This window comes from Sorghum bicolor, chromosome 10 (genome assembly GCF_000003195.3).
Source record: "Sorghum bicolor cultivar BTx623 chromosome 10, Sorghum_bicolor_NCBIv3, whole genome shotgun sequence".
NCBI lineage: Eukaryota > Viridiplantae > Streptophyta > Magnoliopsida > Poales > Poaceae > Sorghum > Sorghum bicolor.
The window spans coordinates 8,273,617-8,291,063 of NC_012879.2; the positions used below are offsets into that span (position 1 = coordinate 8,273,617).

At 41.0% G+C, this 17,447-nt stretch overlaps 2 protein-coding genes across 2 annotated transcripts; both read left to right on the top strand.

Annotated features, from left to right (window-relative positions):
- LOC8065528 lies at positions 6,315-7,238 on the top strand. The gene is made up of 2 exons (XM_002436707.2): positions 6,315-6,860; positions 6,951-7,238. Exons 1-2 carry the CDS (start codon positions 6,315-6,317, stop codon positions 6,957-6,959), a joined length of 555 nt encoding a protein of 184 aa, XP_002436752.2. The 3' UTR covers positions 6,960-7,238.
- On the top strand, positions 11,264-17,439 carry LOC8065529 (beta-1,3-galactosyltransferase GALT1). Its single transcript, XM_002436708.2, has 8 exons — positions 11,264-11,754; positions 12,558-13,610; positions 13,956-14,191; positions 14,367-14,648; positions 15,137-15,265; positions 15,353-15,532; positions 16,367-16,474; positions 16,718-17,439. Exons 2-8 carry the CDS (start codon positions 12,842-12,844, stop codon positions 16,925-16,927), a joined length of 1,914 nt encoding a protein of 637 aa, XP_002436753.1. The 5' UTR covers positions 11,264-11,754; positions 12,558-12,841; the 3' UTR covers positions 16,928-17,439.

Below are 17,447 nucleotides of genomic sequence, written 5' to 3' on the forward strand. Positions count from 1 at the left end.
GGGCACACCATCGACTCTCAAAGATGAGGCCGTACAACGGTGCTGCGGCGTCTCTTCAGCCTCGGAGCACGGGACACAGCCGTCGCCTCGCGAGACGATGGGACGCTCGTCTCTCGGTGGAGTCAAGGTTGTTTTTGTAAAAATGTCGTCTCCGAGACGGGGCAAAAGACGGCGTTGTACGTGCCCTTAGGTGTCACATCGGATGTGTCGGAAGGATGTCGGGAGGGGTTTTTAGAAACTAATAAAAAACAAATTACATAGCTCGTCAGGAAACTGTAAGACAAATTTATTAAGCATAATTAATCTGTCATTAGCATATGTGGGTTACTGTAGCACTTAAGGCTAATCATAGAGTAACTAGGCTTAAAAGATTCGTCTCGCGATTCTCAACTAAACCGTGTAATTAGTTTATTTTTTTATCTACATTTAATGTTCCATGTATGTGTCCAAAGATTCGATAGGATGGATGAAAAATTTTTGGGTGGAGAACTAAACAGGGCCTAATTTGTTTATTTTCACATTTCTCGAAATTATTGGAAACATGACAAGCCGATAAGAGATAAAACAGGACGAGATTTCACAGGAACCAAATGAAAAACAGGCTATGCTTTTTTCCAGTCAGTATTTGCAAAATCTCATTTTCATATTGATGTATTATTTCTTTTTTTTAACAAAAATGTCTAGAATAATAGTCCAATTGTATGCAAGAGGCAGACCATCTCAAATGATCTACTCCATCCGTCCTGTAATATAGTGTATTTAGGACAGATTAATAGAGATTTACAAAGGATGTATGTGCCCTCACTTTATTTTCTAATAAGATGCTATCATTAATACGATTAGTGGTGATTGATTGATAAATGGAAAAAACATTTAATGAAAAATTGATTTGTCTTCTAGAATGTCTTATATTTGAGGATAAATTTGAATGTCATAATGCGCTATATTGTACTCACTCCATATCCACATAGAAAGTCGTTTAGGACAATGACACGGACTCCAAAGTTTAATTTTGACTCCATGTTTTTATAAAAATATTTATCAAAAAGTGATATATGTATATTTTTTATAAAATTATTTTTGAAGACAAATCTATTCATATGTTTTTCACATTTTCAAACTCAACAACTTAACAGTTATTCATAATTTATATTTCCAATATTTGATCCAAATTTTATTCAAAACGACTTTCTTTATGGATATGAAGGAATAAGACGGATGAAGTACAGCTTAGTAATAATCCATAATGGTGTAACCTCACACATGACACACCACAAAGGCACCTAGGCACAGGAATTGCCGCACACCCGCACAAAAACTGCAGGCGCACGACGTTTATCAGCCTACTCCTTCTGTCCTTAAGTATATATTGTTTGCAACTTTAACTAAATACATATTAAAAAATATTAATATTTATGGCACATTATTAGTATCATTGAAAGGGTGCCCTTGGTTGGACTCTGGATTCAAAAGAAAGAGATTAACAAGTATATTGACAAAAAGTTATTATACTCTCTCTCTTAATACAAATAAGAATTATAAATTTATACTAGCAAAAAAGTATTTTAGTCATTTTCTATTTTTTTGAAAGAACCAGATGAAACTATTGGCCTTTTATTTCGGTGTTTTAGACTACACATACGAGAAACGGTAAATCTTTATCTCACTCAGGTGTTTCTATCCCTTCGCTCACTCGATTTCTTGGCCGTCCATCTATGCTGTCAACGGAGCAGATTGTAGCGGTCTCAGGGCTAGATGTCAGGTGTGTCGGTAGTTGCACGCGGTACGCCTACGACCATGCAGATGGTAAGCGGTCATGCTACCGGCTGTCAAGTCAGATCACATCACCTCGGTTCTTATATGCAGCCATGCATATATATTTATTCTTTTAATTGAAACATATTACATCTCCTTGAACCATATTTTACTATATCTATTTAGGTGTAAATTCATGTGTTTGTTGATGTAATTTTTCAATTTGTATGTTTTCTATGATTTTTTTTTATCTTCTTCTAATTTGTCTTCCATAAAACAAATCTGTTTAATGTATATATTCTATGTTTGTTTTTCTTTAAATTTTTTCTAATTTGCCTTACATAGAACTAATCTGTTTTTTCTATGTTTTTTTGCTATGGTCTTGTTCTAATTTGCTTTTTATAGAACTAATTTGTTTAATCTATTCTTTTTTTTACGTTTTTCTTTGATTTTCTTCTAATTTACTTTTCATAAAACTGATCTGTTTAATTTGTATTTTTTCCTATGTATTTTATTCTGATTTTGATCTCTTTTTATTTGGTTCCTTAGATGTTGATCTTGTAGTTACAGGAATCGAGTGTTGTAGAGGCTCGGAACACTCGATTTAGTTTGCTTGGTAGATTCGAGTGTTTTAATGTGTTTTGTCACTCGGGTGACAAGAGGGTGTAAATCACCCGACATTTGAGTAGACAGACCCTACGAGAAAAGCAATTCTATTTATTCTCACGATGACAACCTATAGCAGCTGGTATCAACTTTTTTAAAAAAAGAAAAAAAAACAGCGGACCAGATCGTTGCTGTGCTCCAGCCTCCAGGCCTTGCATTAGCCATCAAGCGTCGCTGCGGCCCAAGCCCAGCCCCGCCCACGCCAAGGTCGCACACGCCTGCGTCCTCAACGTTGACATCTTCGACTTCAACGGCCTCGTTGAGCTTCCCTTTCGAGCCTGCCTGCCACGCGTTCCATTCCATGCCTTCCGCGGTCTGTGCTCAGCACTGCCCGTGCTCGATGACGAGATCAAGAGCGGACTTCACGGGAACCGGTTTTTCGAGAACGCGCTGCCATGGGAATCCTTGTCAATATTTGAATTTAGGAGTTTATAGGTTGTTTTGAAAGAAAAAAAATCTGACATACTCCCTCCATTTCAAATTATAATACATTTTAAAAACCTTAGAAAATAAAAAAAAATTAAGTTAACTAAAATTATAATAAAAATTACAAAAAATTATAATATTAAATAGGTATAATATGAAAATATAATAATTGATAAAGAATCTAATAATATTTAGTTGGTATCATAAATACTATTATTTTATTATATAAATTTTATTAAACTTGAGATCCTTTAACTCTTTAAAATTCTTAGATTGTCTTTTAATTTTAGATGGATGGAGTATTTCACATTTTAAATACCCAAATGAAAATCGTGATCCTGTCACTACACTTACACAAGTGTAGGTAGAGGTAGAGGCTGGTGGAATTAAGGTAGCTGGGCAAAAAATACAAAGAATCTAATCGAAAATATTGAAACTGATTTTTCAGTACCTAGTTTGGTTCTCATGAACCAAATTTACCAAGGTATATATTTGGTTCTTTTTGAAAAATTAAATTTACTGAACTATGTGAATGTGCTCTATTTGAGTGTGGCTATATTTGGATCGGCGGAAGCGACACGGTCTTGTTTAGTTCACCTCAAAATTTAAAAACTTTTTAAAATTCTTCATCACATCGAATCTGACGGGCTTACGGCACATGAATAGAATATTAAATATAGATAAAAAATAACTAAGTGCACAGTTTGTCTGTAATTTACGAGACGAATCTTTTGAGTCTAGTTAGTCCATGATTGGACGATAATTATCGAGTACAAACGAAATTGCTACAGTAGCCAAATTCAAAAAGTTTTTCCATCCAAACCAGGCTTTAGTACCAAGTAGCCCACTCGGTTAGCTTGGAGCAGCTCGTCGTGGACTTGGGGAATGGCGACTCAATTGAGTGGTCGCTGCGTCGTAGACTCCAGCTAGGTTTAGAGCAGCGTTGAGGTTTTAATTCACTAGTGCTCCTGGTCTCCTGGGAGGTTTGGAAGGAAAGAAACATGCAGACCTTCGCAAATGAGGTTTCAACTTCGCCGGAGGACACATCCTTGGCGAGGGGGCGCAGTGGATTGATGCAGGATTTACGTCTTTATCATGCTTTTGGGCGTTCCTTAGGGTCACTGGCTCTGTCGCGAATTCGACCACCGTTTAGTAATTTTTTTTCTTGTTGTCATGGATTGGTAGCCTTGCTAATGTTTTCGCTTGCCTCTCGCAAACGAGTTTTGTAGCAGGTCTAATAGTCGGTTGAAACTAAAAACTACTTTCGTCTTAATAAAACACGGGTTGTAAATCCTATTCTTGAAAAAAAAATTGTTCTACGAAATCATTTCAAAATTACCTTTTGAACCTGCTATTACTTGTCTATGTGATCGGTATTTTTTGATAAATAATACCAAAAATACTGAAACTGAATTTTTTCAGTACCGATTTTTGGGAGAACTGATCAGTACCTATTTTTTTAAACAGAATCTCTATAGGAACCAAAGTACTGAACCGATCAGTTCGGCAATACCAAATGCCCAAGCGTATATCCCGATCAAGGGCTTAATAGAATTAATAAAATACTCATATCAATAAGTTGTAACTTTTTTTCCGAAAGCCTATCTCTAATGAACTCTAAGGTTAAGCGTGCTTGACCTTTGAGCAATTTTAGGATTGGTGACCGAACGGTAAGTTCTTTCCGGATATGCACGAGTGAGGACAAAGTGTGTAGAAAAAAGATTGATCACATACTAGAACCTCGCATCTCATGTACTTATTTTTCTAAAAAAAACTATTAGGATAGATTTGGTTGTTTACATGGGCGCTGATCGAACAGGCTGCCTAACGTGCATAATAACTAGGGATGAAAACGGTATGGATATTTTCCGATCTACGTGCATAATAACTAGGGATGAAAACGACATGGATATTTTCCGATCGTATTAGGGCACTCCCAATGCAAGACTCTATCGTGGAGTCCAAGACAATTAATTACATATTATTTATGGTATTTTGCTGATGTGGCACCATATTTATTGAAGAAAGAGGTAGAAAAAATAAGACTCCAAGTCTTATTTAGACTCCAAGTCCACATTGTTCGAGGTAATAAATGACTTTAGACTCCATGATAGAGTCTGCATTGTGAGTGCCCTTAGAGATCGAATTCGTTTAAATGAGTTCAAATTTATCCATATCTGAGTCCGAATATTCAACATTCGATACCGTATCGGAATACTTAAATCGTATATTTATAATGTCGACACCCAAACGTATCTTATCCGACATGATTGACATTATCCGTATTCGAATCCGAATCCGACCAGAAATATGAAAACAAATATGATATCGGTAATATCCGTCCGTATTCGGTTAGTTTTCGTCCCTATATAACTAACTGGGTCTTGTTTAGTTGGTGAAAAAATTTGGCTATAGCTCCTGTAATATTTTCGTTTATATTTGACAATAATTAATTAATTATGGACTAACTAGTAACTAGGCTTAAAAAAATTATCTCGCAAATTACAGGTAAACTGTGTAATTAGTTATTATTTTTATTTATATTTAATGCTTTATGTATGCGTTTAAAGATTTGATGTGACGAAAAATCTTATTTTTTTTAGATTTTGGAGGGAACTAATCAACTAAACATGACCTGAATGCGGAATGATTTCAGCAATATACACATTGATGTTCAGGTTACAACCGAAAGTGTCCTTGAGGAGCCCAAAATGCTGTTGGGCTGTCTTCGTTAGAAGTTAGAAATAACGAGGAATATTTCTTCTTCATAAAATAAAATACACTTTTTCATAGAAGAAAAACTAGCGTCGCTTAATTTGCTTGGGAGTCGGGACTTGGTCGGGGTTGGGGAGCATGTGTTCGGCCCGGACGTCTGGTGATCTAGCATGGACCTGGACCAGCTGCTCACAGCGGTGCCTTGCTGAACCTGGAACCGTCAGTATCTCGCTCTCTGACTTTCCGTTTCCCGGCCAGTTTGGCAAGCCCCGAAAGGGACACAACACGACGCAGCGCGGTCCGCATTCTCCCATCGTGCCGTACCGCCGGTACACGGGAGAGCACGGAGCCACTGGTGTTAGTAGTTACTCCCTCCATATACTAAATAAACGTCGTTCTAGCCACTTCGGCAGTTTGCGGAAAAAACGACGTCGTGGAGCCATAGCTGGTGATTTGGACTTCTTTGCCTCGGCCTCTTCGATTATCGCATGCGCAGTTAATTACTGGCCTCGATTGTCATCTACGCCGCCCACTTGCCCAGTCGTTGCCTGTTGGCTTTGTTAAAAGGACTCGACATCTATGCCGTTGTACCGCTCGCCTCGCAGCTCGAAGCGCTGCTCGCATCACAGCTCCACTCACCAGTCCTCGCTCTCGATCGATAGTACTCGCCGCTAACTCGCCAGGCTCCCACCTCGCGTGCTCGCCGGCGTGCTCGCCGCGCCGCCACTCGCGCTCGCCGGTCCGTCGCGTGCATGGCTTCATCTCGCTCGAGCCGCTCACGCTCACGCTCGCCGCGCCGCTCGCCGGACAGGGAGATCGCCCCAGATTCACTGTTCGAGTCTGTGCCAGACTCCATCGCATCGCAAGAGGTGCCGGACTCCATCGTGCTGGACTCGGAGATGGTGCCGGACTTCGTCGCGACGGACTCTGAGATGGTGCCGGAAACCTTGCCGCCGGGAGCTTTTCTATGCCCTCGCTGTCATCGCGTTCATGAGAACCGCGAATCATGGGATCGTGCGCACTCGCTGTTTTGGCCATGTGCTCGCTGCGGTCTCGTCCACAGAGAGTATAGAATCGGTGCCTGGCTGTACGACCAAGACGAGTTCGACTGCGAGCTTTTCATTCCCGATCTGAACAATCTCGTGATGCGTGGAAATTCTATCGTGTTACCTGAACACGTGATCAACATGCTCAACGAGCTAGCAGCCGCGAAGGCCGACGCCAAAGCTGCAGCAGCCGTGAAGGAGGACAACGCCAAAGCCGCAGCCATCGCGAAGGAGGACGACGCCAAACCAATAGTAAGATAAAAAGCTTGAGTTCTCATTAACTTTTACAAGGATATCTCTACTAATTAAGCTAACTAGCATTACTCTAATTATTTGGTGCAGCAAGAGTAGCTTCGGCTTCATGAAGTGAAGATGGTTCACAAGGGAGAGAATCTGGCAGTCGGTCTTCTCTTTCTAGTGTATTTTTACTCATGTGAGGAATTTTGAACTTGTTGCATCCTTTCACCTTCATAGCTTCAATGTAAACACTTTGCAGTGTTACAAATATTCGATTAGTTTTGTGTGCCGAGTACTCTATGAATGCCTACAAAACAAATGTGGAACAAATGAATGAATGAGCACTTTTGTAGTTGATGAGACAATGAAACATGTGTGAACGATTTGATCAAATTACCTGTTGCACCGTTGGAACTAGAGCTTCTATTGATTTTGCATTCTTCTTGTATTGAATTGCTTGAATAGCTCGAAAAAAACCCAAGTCAAGAATGTTGAAATCTGGAGAATTTGGTGGTTGACAAATTAGGCGAATATCAAATCCTTCTTGCTTAGCGGCCTCACAAAAATCCGGGTCATCCAATTTCAAATGCGTAGGTGCATTATCTTGTTGAATGAAGATTGGTTTGCCCACATCTTCTCTTGGCCATTTGGCTCGGATGGCAGGTAACACTTTGTTGATCATGAAATCTCTAATCACATCTCTTGTGATCGAAGTTATGGGCTTCATAACCAAGTCTCCACGGACACGTCCGGTTCTCCCATTACCTCTCATAGCCGGTTCAGACCGAACAAGTGGAAAACAACCAATCCTACCATCAAATGTACAATTCCCATCCCTAAACCTTGGCCGAGCAACAACACACAAGAACATAAGCCTAGGGATGTAGTTCTTGTTCTTACAAGTCCGATGGGGCTCATCTTCATCGGGTAGTAAATAATATTTTTCAGATTTTTGATAGAGATAGAACCACTTTTCATCAATGAACACAAAGTCATACAAATCTTTGAACCTTGGGTCGGCTAGCAAATCCCTCTTCACCATTTCAACACACCACTTTAATCTAGCCTTCTTGTTAGCTTGCGTGAGATACGGTTTGATGCTACTAGAGTGGCGCCTAAGAAATCCTTTTTTCAAATACCTTTGAATAGCCCATTTGCTCATGTTAAGTTTAGCACACACATCTTCAATGGTCATTCTTTCTTTGTAAGGAATGCTACGCAAAACTTCCAAATCAGCAGTAGACATAGATGGCTTACGGCCAACTGTTCCCTTCTTACGACTACCAACATCAACCGGAATGTTATTTGCAAGTGCTGTTTTACCTTGCTTCCACAGGCGCTGAACTTGACGAAGATGTACACCAAACTGAGCAGCCACAACTTTTGTATCTGACTTGCCTAGCTTCCCATTCTTGCTTCTTAACAACAAAGTTTGATAAACTTGCTTTCTGACTTCTTCGGACATGTCTTTCCTTCGTTGGTTTGGTTGCACGGGAGCAGGATCTATTTATAGTGAAAAAAACAAACATAAATCTTCTATTACTCAAGGCATGTTCTATATATAGCAAAATACATGGAAAAAATTAAATAACATAGAAGAAATATCATGGATAAACAAACAGACATGGAATAAATAACGGCGTACCAGCATGGTTTTGTAGATAATCAAAGTCGACTGCACCAAATTCATCTAACGGCAGGTTTAAATCAAATCCTGTGACAATAGTCCTTCTGATATGAGAAACGATTGAGAGAAAGAGATAGCACCGTATAGCAAATAAATGGACAAGAAAAGAACAGATAGTAGTACCGTTGTCATGCTCCAACGGAGGTTCTTCGTTGAGATCAAACGCCGCCGTTGCCATTGTGTTTAGCGGAGTGGAAGGATTAGAAGAAAAGCAGCAAGGTGAGCATGCAAGAAGCAAATGCACGGACGGGAGCAGTATGCAAGCGCATAAATACTCCTTTGGTAGCCCAAACGTCTGCACTGCCAGCCGAAAAAAAAGAAAAAAAAAAGCGCCAGAACCTTACAGCCGAAAAAAAAGGCGCCAACTATACGCGCGAAGTATACGCGCTCAGGCTCCACAGCGAAACAGTGCCATGCAAAAAGTCGTCATGCAATATTCAGCCAAAAAATTTGGGGTCCAGGGGAGTCGAACATTGCTCACCAGCTTCCCACCTCAAGGTGCTAGCCAGTTGGTCTGTGAAACTTTTTCGAAAAAGTTGCACGTGAAGCTGTATTTATTAGGGGCAAACAGGGAAAACTTCACCATAATTAATCACTCCTTGGTATGCTAAATCATGTCCTAAACGACCTTCTTTTTGTATATGGAGGGAGTACTGTAGTATATATGGAAGAGCGATCGGGATTAACACTAACAGCTCCGTGCGTGCTCTGTCATGTCAACCAGCTTGCGGTCCCGTACTCCAGTGGCTCCACGGGATCAACTCCGGCGGCTAGGCCAGGTGTCACGGTCATTTGTCGATGGTACCAAAACCTGTGCGACCGATACGTGTAGTATACAAATTCCAAGGGCAGAACGGTGCGGCTTTCCACAGGGTCTTTTTCGCGTCTACACGCAGCAGTTTTTGACGCAACGTGGCGGCCGGAATAGCGGTACGTGGCAACTGGCAAATGGATCACGAGGGTTGATATTCTAGAACTTAAATTTGAGTAGTTGGTATTTTTTTTAGATTTCGATAATGTAGCAAGTTTATTTATATTTAGTAATTATTGTCTAACCATAAACTAACTAAACTTAAAAAATTCGTCTCTTAAATTATAGATAAACTATGTAATTAGTTATTTTTTATCTATATTTAATACTTCATATATGTATTTAAAGATTTGATCTAACAAAAAATATTGATAAAATTTGAAAACTAAACAAAGTCTATGTTTACATATACTTTTTAAATAAGACGAGCGATTAAATTTAGAGTCTAAAAAGTTAAACTTTTTATAATTTGGATGAAATAAATACATGACAAATTTTTATTAGCTAGCTAACTAGTCAACTACTCCTAACAACTAGTTGAGGAGACTAAGGCCAATCTTACTAGAGTTTTATCATGATGTTATACATATTTATTAGAGCGTTATGTCAGTAAAATTGCACTTTTTGTATGAATCGAAGAGGAGAGAGAAGGAAGTAGTTTCACCATAGTGAAACTCCGCGGGCGTTGTTTTCCACGCTGTGAAAACTGAAACGGGATGAAATCCCCACTGAGGACACTCCCAATGCTAGAAACTACATATAGTTTCTATGGGGGTGTTTGGGACTTCTCTGCTCCACGTTTTTCAGCTCCGCTCCACGTTTTTTAGCCAAACGGTTTCAGCTCCACGCACTCAGTTCGAGAAAAAAAGGTGGAGTTGTGAGAGCACCTAAAGAGGTACTCCACAAACTCCAGTTTTTTGTGGAGCTGCTCCATGGTGGAGTTTGTGGAGCAGTCCCAAACATCCCTATATCCATTAATTTTTATAGACACTATATAGAGAAACTGTAGTCCTAATGGATAGTTTTTATATAATATTTTTATATCCAATCACATTCATTTTCTCTCTATTCTTACTCTATCATATCACTTCATGTATTGGATTTTGTGTAGACATGGTTTTTCTAACTTAGACCCAGTTTCTATGATTTTTGCTCTCTCTCTCTCTCTTCAATAACTCTCTTGCCACATCAGCAAAATGCTTAGGTGGTACTACAATTAATGTCTATAGAAACCACGATAGTTTCTGCATTGGGAGTGCCCTGAGGGCCAGATCGTTTCACCATCTTGTATGTGATTTAATCATTTTGCAGCAATTAAATACTTTGCTTAGCCTTGGAAATAACAAAGTGTGAAATGCTTCATTGCTGGGGTTATTTCATAGATGATTTCATTTCAATCTTGATGACGTGTTGGTATGTGAAACTGTACAGTAACACTGTCTATTGAGTCTGGTCTAACAATCTGTAGCAGTTTTTCTACAGCCAAACTGAAATTTTAATTTTCTCTAGTAAAATATTTGAAGGAGGTTTTGGTGTTCACTGTTCAGCGGACAAGCTCCCACTAGTTCGCATGACTAGTTTTTCTTTTCTTTTTTTTTTAGCGACACTGTTTATTGTACTACACACACCTCCAGGCTACGGCAAAATCCGCATCGTTGGCAGCAAATCCGCCTGGCCGGGAGTGTTGGAACCGGATAGGAGGCTCTAGGACCATCGTAAAAGAGCGGAGCAAGGCACGCGAGGCGACAAAAAGCCACTGGTGGCACAGTTAAAGGAGGCCTCGGTCCCATAACCGCGTGTCCACCGGTGTGCTCGCAGTCTCGCAGTTCTCTCCACCCGCGCTGGAGCTCCCCGACCGAGAAAGAAGTCAAGACCCCGCCCGTCGAGCCGCGCCGCGCCGACCGCCGAAGCAAGCGTGGCAAACCAGCGAGATCCCCAGTCCACCACATCCCATCCCGCGGCCCCGGCCCCGGCCGACCCAACGGCTCGCACCCAGCCACCTACCCAGTAGACCACCCACCCTCGCGCATCGCAGCCCGACCGCGACACTTCTCTTCTCTTCTCCGCCACGGCAGGGCAAAGGGACTGACCGACGATACGCGAGTACGCGACGACGGCGCCTATTCGCCCGGTCGAGGTCGGTCCGGTCGGCCCGTGGCGTGGACCTGAAGCAGCCTCCTCACACCGCCTTCGACTTCCTGTGCTCCGCCTTCACCCGACTCGTTCGTCGCTCGCTCCAGGCCCGCCTGGCTTCCCCAGGCCTTTGCTGCTCCTGCTCGCTAGCTCCGTCGCTCAGGGGGGCGCCTGCGCCGGCGAGGTTAGGCAGGACTCAGGAGTTTCCCCGCCGAGCGCGCGCGAGGCTCTTCGCAGGCGTCCCGGGAGGCGGCGGCGGCGGCGGCGGCGCATTCCTGGTGAGTGGTTCGGGCATTGGGCTTGTGCTTCGCGGGCTTTGGAGTTGCGCATTGCGAGATGGGGGGGAGCGGTCGTGTGGAGGAGGATGACGCTGTCGTGTGGCGATTTTCCTCCGAAATTTGGGGTTCGCGTTCGCGTGCTCCATGCTCGTGTGCTTTGCCGCCTGCTGCTTCATTTCTGATTTCGCGTGTCGGCGTGCGTGCGTGCGCCAGATTTCGTTGGGGGGACTTTGGTGATCTGCGTCCTCATTTCTAAAGGTACAAGAGTATCTGAGTGATGCTCTTCATTTTATTTTATTTTTAAAAAGTCTTCGGAAAGGAAATTGTCGGCGCGGTTTGTGCGGTGACGCTAGATTCGCGCTGTCTATTTTGTGACCTTTTTGTTCGAAGTAAAACTACTATGGTGGAACTCGGTTATTAGTAGCCGCGATCTCGCCTTAGGATTTTGTGATAGTTTTGCTACTACTACTGATTTTTTTTCCCAAACAGTTTTATCTGATGTGATTCATAGTCATCCGAGAATTGGATTCGGCATGTAGTGCCACGAGAGTTAGTGACGTTTGTTCTTACTCGAATTGAAGTGCATGATTGCTGAGTGCTGAGTCCCTAGCCGCGGGGTTTGAGAGTATGCCATTAGTTACAGATCGTGATATGCAAAAAAGCCAGTATGCATATAGGAGTATGTGACTGGAGCCTAACCTTTTGCCTTGTATACCGGAATTAATTAATGCTTTTATGCAACCAACATCTCAAATGTGCAGTGTGAGAAAACATTAATGAGCAGCCACCTTCTTTTTTTACAGGATAAAGTTGGTTGTTGTCTGCTGTTTTCTTCTGGTTGGTAGGGGACTCCAACCTGCCTCAAGCTTCGTTGGTACGCTTCCTTGTGGTTATAAAAGCTTTCTGGATACACCTGGGAATCTTTTCATTGAGGGAGTTGTTGAATACACCACATCAGGGTGACAGTTCAGCAGGAATTTGTTGAGCTTTTCTGATTGGATGGTCTGGTTCTGAATTCATGTGATGCTTTAGATTGAAGATATAGTGAATGCAAACTCCGGACCAACTTGTCACAAGGTTCTGAGTGATGAAGAAATGGCATGGCGGCTTTGCCGTTGTATCTTTGTTCATCATCTTGATGTTAAGATATGTGATATTGGATAGCCCACTTGCAGAGAAATCGCTTCAGTATGTTTTCCAACAAAACAGGACGGTAGAATTACATTGGTTGGATGTTCCAAACCCACCTGCAATCCAGAATCCACAGAATTCTTCTGAAGTAATATCAACCAGACTCTTGGCATCCAACCTTTCCATTACCAGAAATCTCTCTGATAGAGAACTTCAATCTTTACTTTGTTGGAATCATTTGAGACACCTATTATCTCATGCCCATATCCTGCCAGATGGAGTAGAGGCAATCAAGGAAGCTGGAGTTGCATGGAGGGAACTCAATACAGCCCTTGCATATGATGACTCAGTTGTTTCTGTTAATGCCAGCATTCAGCAGAAGGACAAAGGAAAGCAATGCCCTTATTCTATCAGAAGGATGAATGCCACAAGATTAGGTGATAGGTTTGCTTTAAAACTTCCCTGTGGATTGATTCAGGGCTCTTCAATAACTATTATTGGTACTCCTGGTGGTCTTCTGGGTAATTTTAAGATAGAGTTAACTGGAGCCGCAGTTCCTGGTGAACCAGACCCTCCAATTGTCCTTCATTATAATGTCCGTCTTCTTGGTGATAAACTCACAGAAGATCCTGTAATAGTCCAAAATACATGGACAATAGCTGATGATTGGGGTTCTGAAAACCGTTGCCCATCTCCTGATTCAGATGCTAAGGACAGTGCAAAAGGTACTCTTCTTTTTTCAGTAGCCCATATCTTATGCAGACCATGCTAGCCATGATATTATGAGTAATTTTTTCTGTAATCTGGCTACTTTATCTACTTGTTAAAGTATTGAAGCTAGTCATGCACATACGAAATCTAGTGAAATACTTTTTCAGTTGATGTTGCTGACATATATCTCCATAACTATGCACTTGACTAAGATAATGGAGCTGAAATGTGTTGATTGATCTTGATATGCATTTTGTTTGTTTTTATTTCTTATATCTTGCTAAACAAAATGATATGGTCTTGGCGACAATTGTCTTCACAGGGTTGATATCGGTTCTTTGCTTTCTCTTGTTTCACAGTGGATGATCTAGAAAAATGTAGCAGCATGGTAGGTGAGGACCAGAAAGAAATCCTTCCCTCTAAGTTACATTCAAATGTTTCGACCATGCCACCTGCAAGGAAGAAGAAAGCAGAACCTAGAAAGTATTTTCCATTCAGACAGGGATATCTTGCTGTAGCAATTCTTCGTATCGGAGCACATGGGATCCATATGACTGTAGATGGCAAACATATCACTTCGTTTGCATTCCGAGAGGTAAGTCTTGCATAAGTATAAATAACCCATCATTCCTTTGCATCCTACAGTCATTTCATACATGCTAACGTGAAACTATTTTCTTTAGCTATGCACTCTTTTAGTGACATCACAGTATGTTTTGTGCTGCTTTATTTTATTGTTATATTTACACTTCATATGTTGATCTCTCCAGGATTTGGAACCAGGGTTTGTTGGTGAAGTAAGAATTGCTGGAGATATTAAATTGCTATCTGTGATAGCAAGTGGCCTGCCTACAACAGAGGACTTCGAGCATGTGACTGACTTAGAAACATTGAAGGCTCCACCTGTGCCCATGAATAAATCTGTTGATCTTTTCATTGGGGTCTTCTCTACAGCAAATAATTTCAAACGCCGAATGGCAGTTCGCAGAACTTGGATGCAGTATGATGATGTGCGCTCAGGAAAAGTTACAGTTCGATTCTTTGTTGGCCTGGTAAGAATAAAACGTTGAAAGTGGACAACTATATTATGGTAATTTGGCAATATAGTTTTTATTAATGTAATTTGACAATATAGTTGCTGTGTCTTTTTGTTTTTAGTATGGTTCTATGCTTAGAAGTATGCACAAGACAAATTATGATGTAGAAGGACAATAGCATACTAGAAGGCATCACTCATCTTAATAAATCCTAAACAATATGTTGAGTGCATTATTGTGGTCAATCGGATACAAATTATGCATGCAACTACGACTCCATTGAGGGTATTTCTGTCGCTGTTGATTGCTTTCTCTATATAATTGCTTGCAATTGCAACCTGTCACACCACCTATTTTTAATCAGTACTACTGCTTGAACAGCAATTCAACATAATAGTTTTACAGTCACTTTTCACTGTTATACTTTTCTACCCTTTACAAGTTTGAATCAAATCTCAATTTAGAGTCTATACTCATCTGGCCCTACCTTCCATTGTTTAAAGCACAAAAATGAGGTAGTCAATGAGGAACTCTGGAATGAAGCACGAACATATGGAGACATCCAGCTGATGCCATTTGTGGATTACTATAGCCTGATTCTTTGGAAGACCATAGCAATCTGCATCTATGGGGTATATCTGATTTATTGCATTATTTTTATTTTATTTAGATGTCACTTTATATTATGTTTGCATTTTTTAAGCAAGTGTTCTTTGCAGACAAATGTCCTGTCAGCCAAGTATGTGATGAAAACTGATGACGATGCTTTTGTTCGAGTAGATGAAATACTCTCTTCCCTTGACCGAACCAATATCAGCCATGGACTATTGTATGGTCGTGTCAATTCTGATTCCCAGCCTCATCGAGATCCATATAGCAAGTGGTACATAACCCCTGAGGTAACTTGTGTTAAATTATATATACTTGAGTAAAATACTCCAATTGTCCTTAACCATGCTCCGTGGTGTCATATATAGGTCCTAAACTCTTAAAATGCACATATGGGTCCCTAAAATTGCTAAATGTGCTACTTGAGGTCCAAATCACTCCAATCAACACAAACTTAGTCTATGTGGCATATCAAATGGTACATGGTAATTTTATATGCACAATACATGGTAGCGACGATGACCATGAGCATGTAGTAGAGAACGGGGATATCTCAGACTTCATGCAAGAGTGCCACTGCCACATGCATAATTACATGTTGATTGGGGTGATTTAGATCTCATGTGACACACTTAAACAAGTTTATGAACCTAGATGTAGGTTTTAAGAGTTTGTTTACCTAAATGACACCCCAGTACAAGCTTGAGGACCGCAAGTGCTATATGTCTATATCTGAAAAGGCTCTTCCTCTAGACCATTGCAGGAACCGTGGGGAATCCCCCCCCCCCCCAGCGTCTTCCTGTAGACCATTGCTCTGCCATGTGTTTTCTCTAATGTTCTATAAAAGGTAGATAGAGACGTTGCATATGTGCTCACTTAAGTAGCTCAAGTTTTGCATAAAAGCAGCATTAGGAGGTTAGGCGCTCCTGCATGGATATATGAGAAACATATAAAGCTGTTTAAGCACCTGCATACTGTTTCAGCACTAACTAGTGCTTGGTTGTCACTCTGCTTATTAGCACATATTTTTTAAAGCATATTTTGCTGCCTTATTTTCAATAATTTAGGTTTTCTCATTTTGTACGGTGGATCAAGTGTGGTAACTAATGTTTTGCTTGAATTAGGAATGGCCTGAGGAGAGTTATCCTCCATGGGCGCATGGACCAGGATATATTGTTTCAAAGGACATAGCTAAAGAAGTTTACAGGAAACACAAGAGTGGGGAGTTAAAGGTACTGGCAAACTTCTGTGAAATTTATTTTCTTGCTGTTATATGGAGTAATTGGAAAGGTTTAGTTGCTTCAGTTTGGATAGCATTAAAGTCAATAAATATAAGTACTGTGATGTATGATCCACTCAGTATCTTAAAAATAGACGCAACCTTAGTAGCTGCTGGTTTCTAACCGCTGTCTGTGGTCATGGTATTATGAGTTCTTTCTATGCTGAATGGGATATTATCATCATCACTCTTACAGATGTTCAAGCTAGAGGATGTCGCAATGGGAATATGGATCAATGAGATGAAGAAGGATGGCTTGGATGTCAAGTATGAGAATGATGGGAGGATCTTGGTTGAAGGGTGCGAGGATGGGTATGTGGTTGCTCACTACCAAGAACCAAGGGATATGATGTGCCTCTGGGATAAGTTTCAGAAAACAAAACGAGGAACATGTTGCAAAGAATAACAGAAATACTGGAAATGATGCTTTATTTTTCGGTGGTTGGTTGAACAGACACCGTCACGCTAAAACGTTCTTGATATATACACAGCCCTACCTAAGAGGATTCTTGCAGAAGTGGAAGGCAAACAAAGTTTTGGATATCTTCTAAGTTTGTTTCGTCCGCAGTCTGAAGAGTTTCAAGTCAAACTAGGGGATATGCATCGTAGACAGAATGTAGGTCACATCTGTTTTGGCGTAGGTAGGAGGGTACTGCTTTGCTTACTTTGTGGCTTGTAAAATAGTATCGCCCTAGAATGTAGGATACAGCGGCAGCAGATTACGTTAGGATAGATTGAGCCAGTCTTACCATTCTTTTGAAAGGAATGCATTTTGCATCTGGTGTAAAGCTATTTGGTGGCCATATTCTCTAGTATTAATACAGTCAATGTTCACTCCACGCCTGAATTTTTTGTCCCTGGCCCCTTCATGATACATTCTGAAGGAATTTCAAATCGTTACTGATTGAGCGAGTCTTACCATTCTT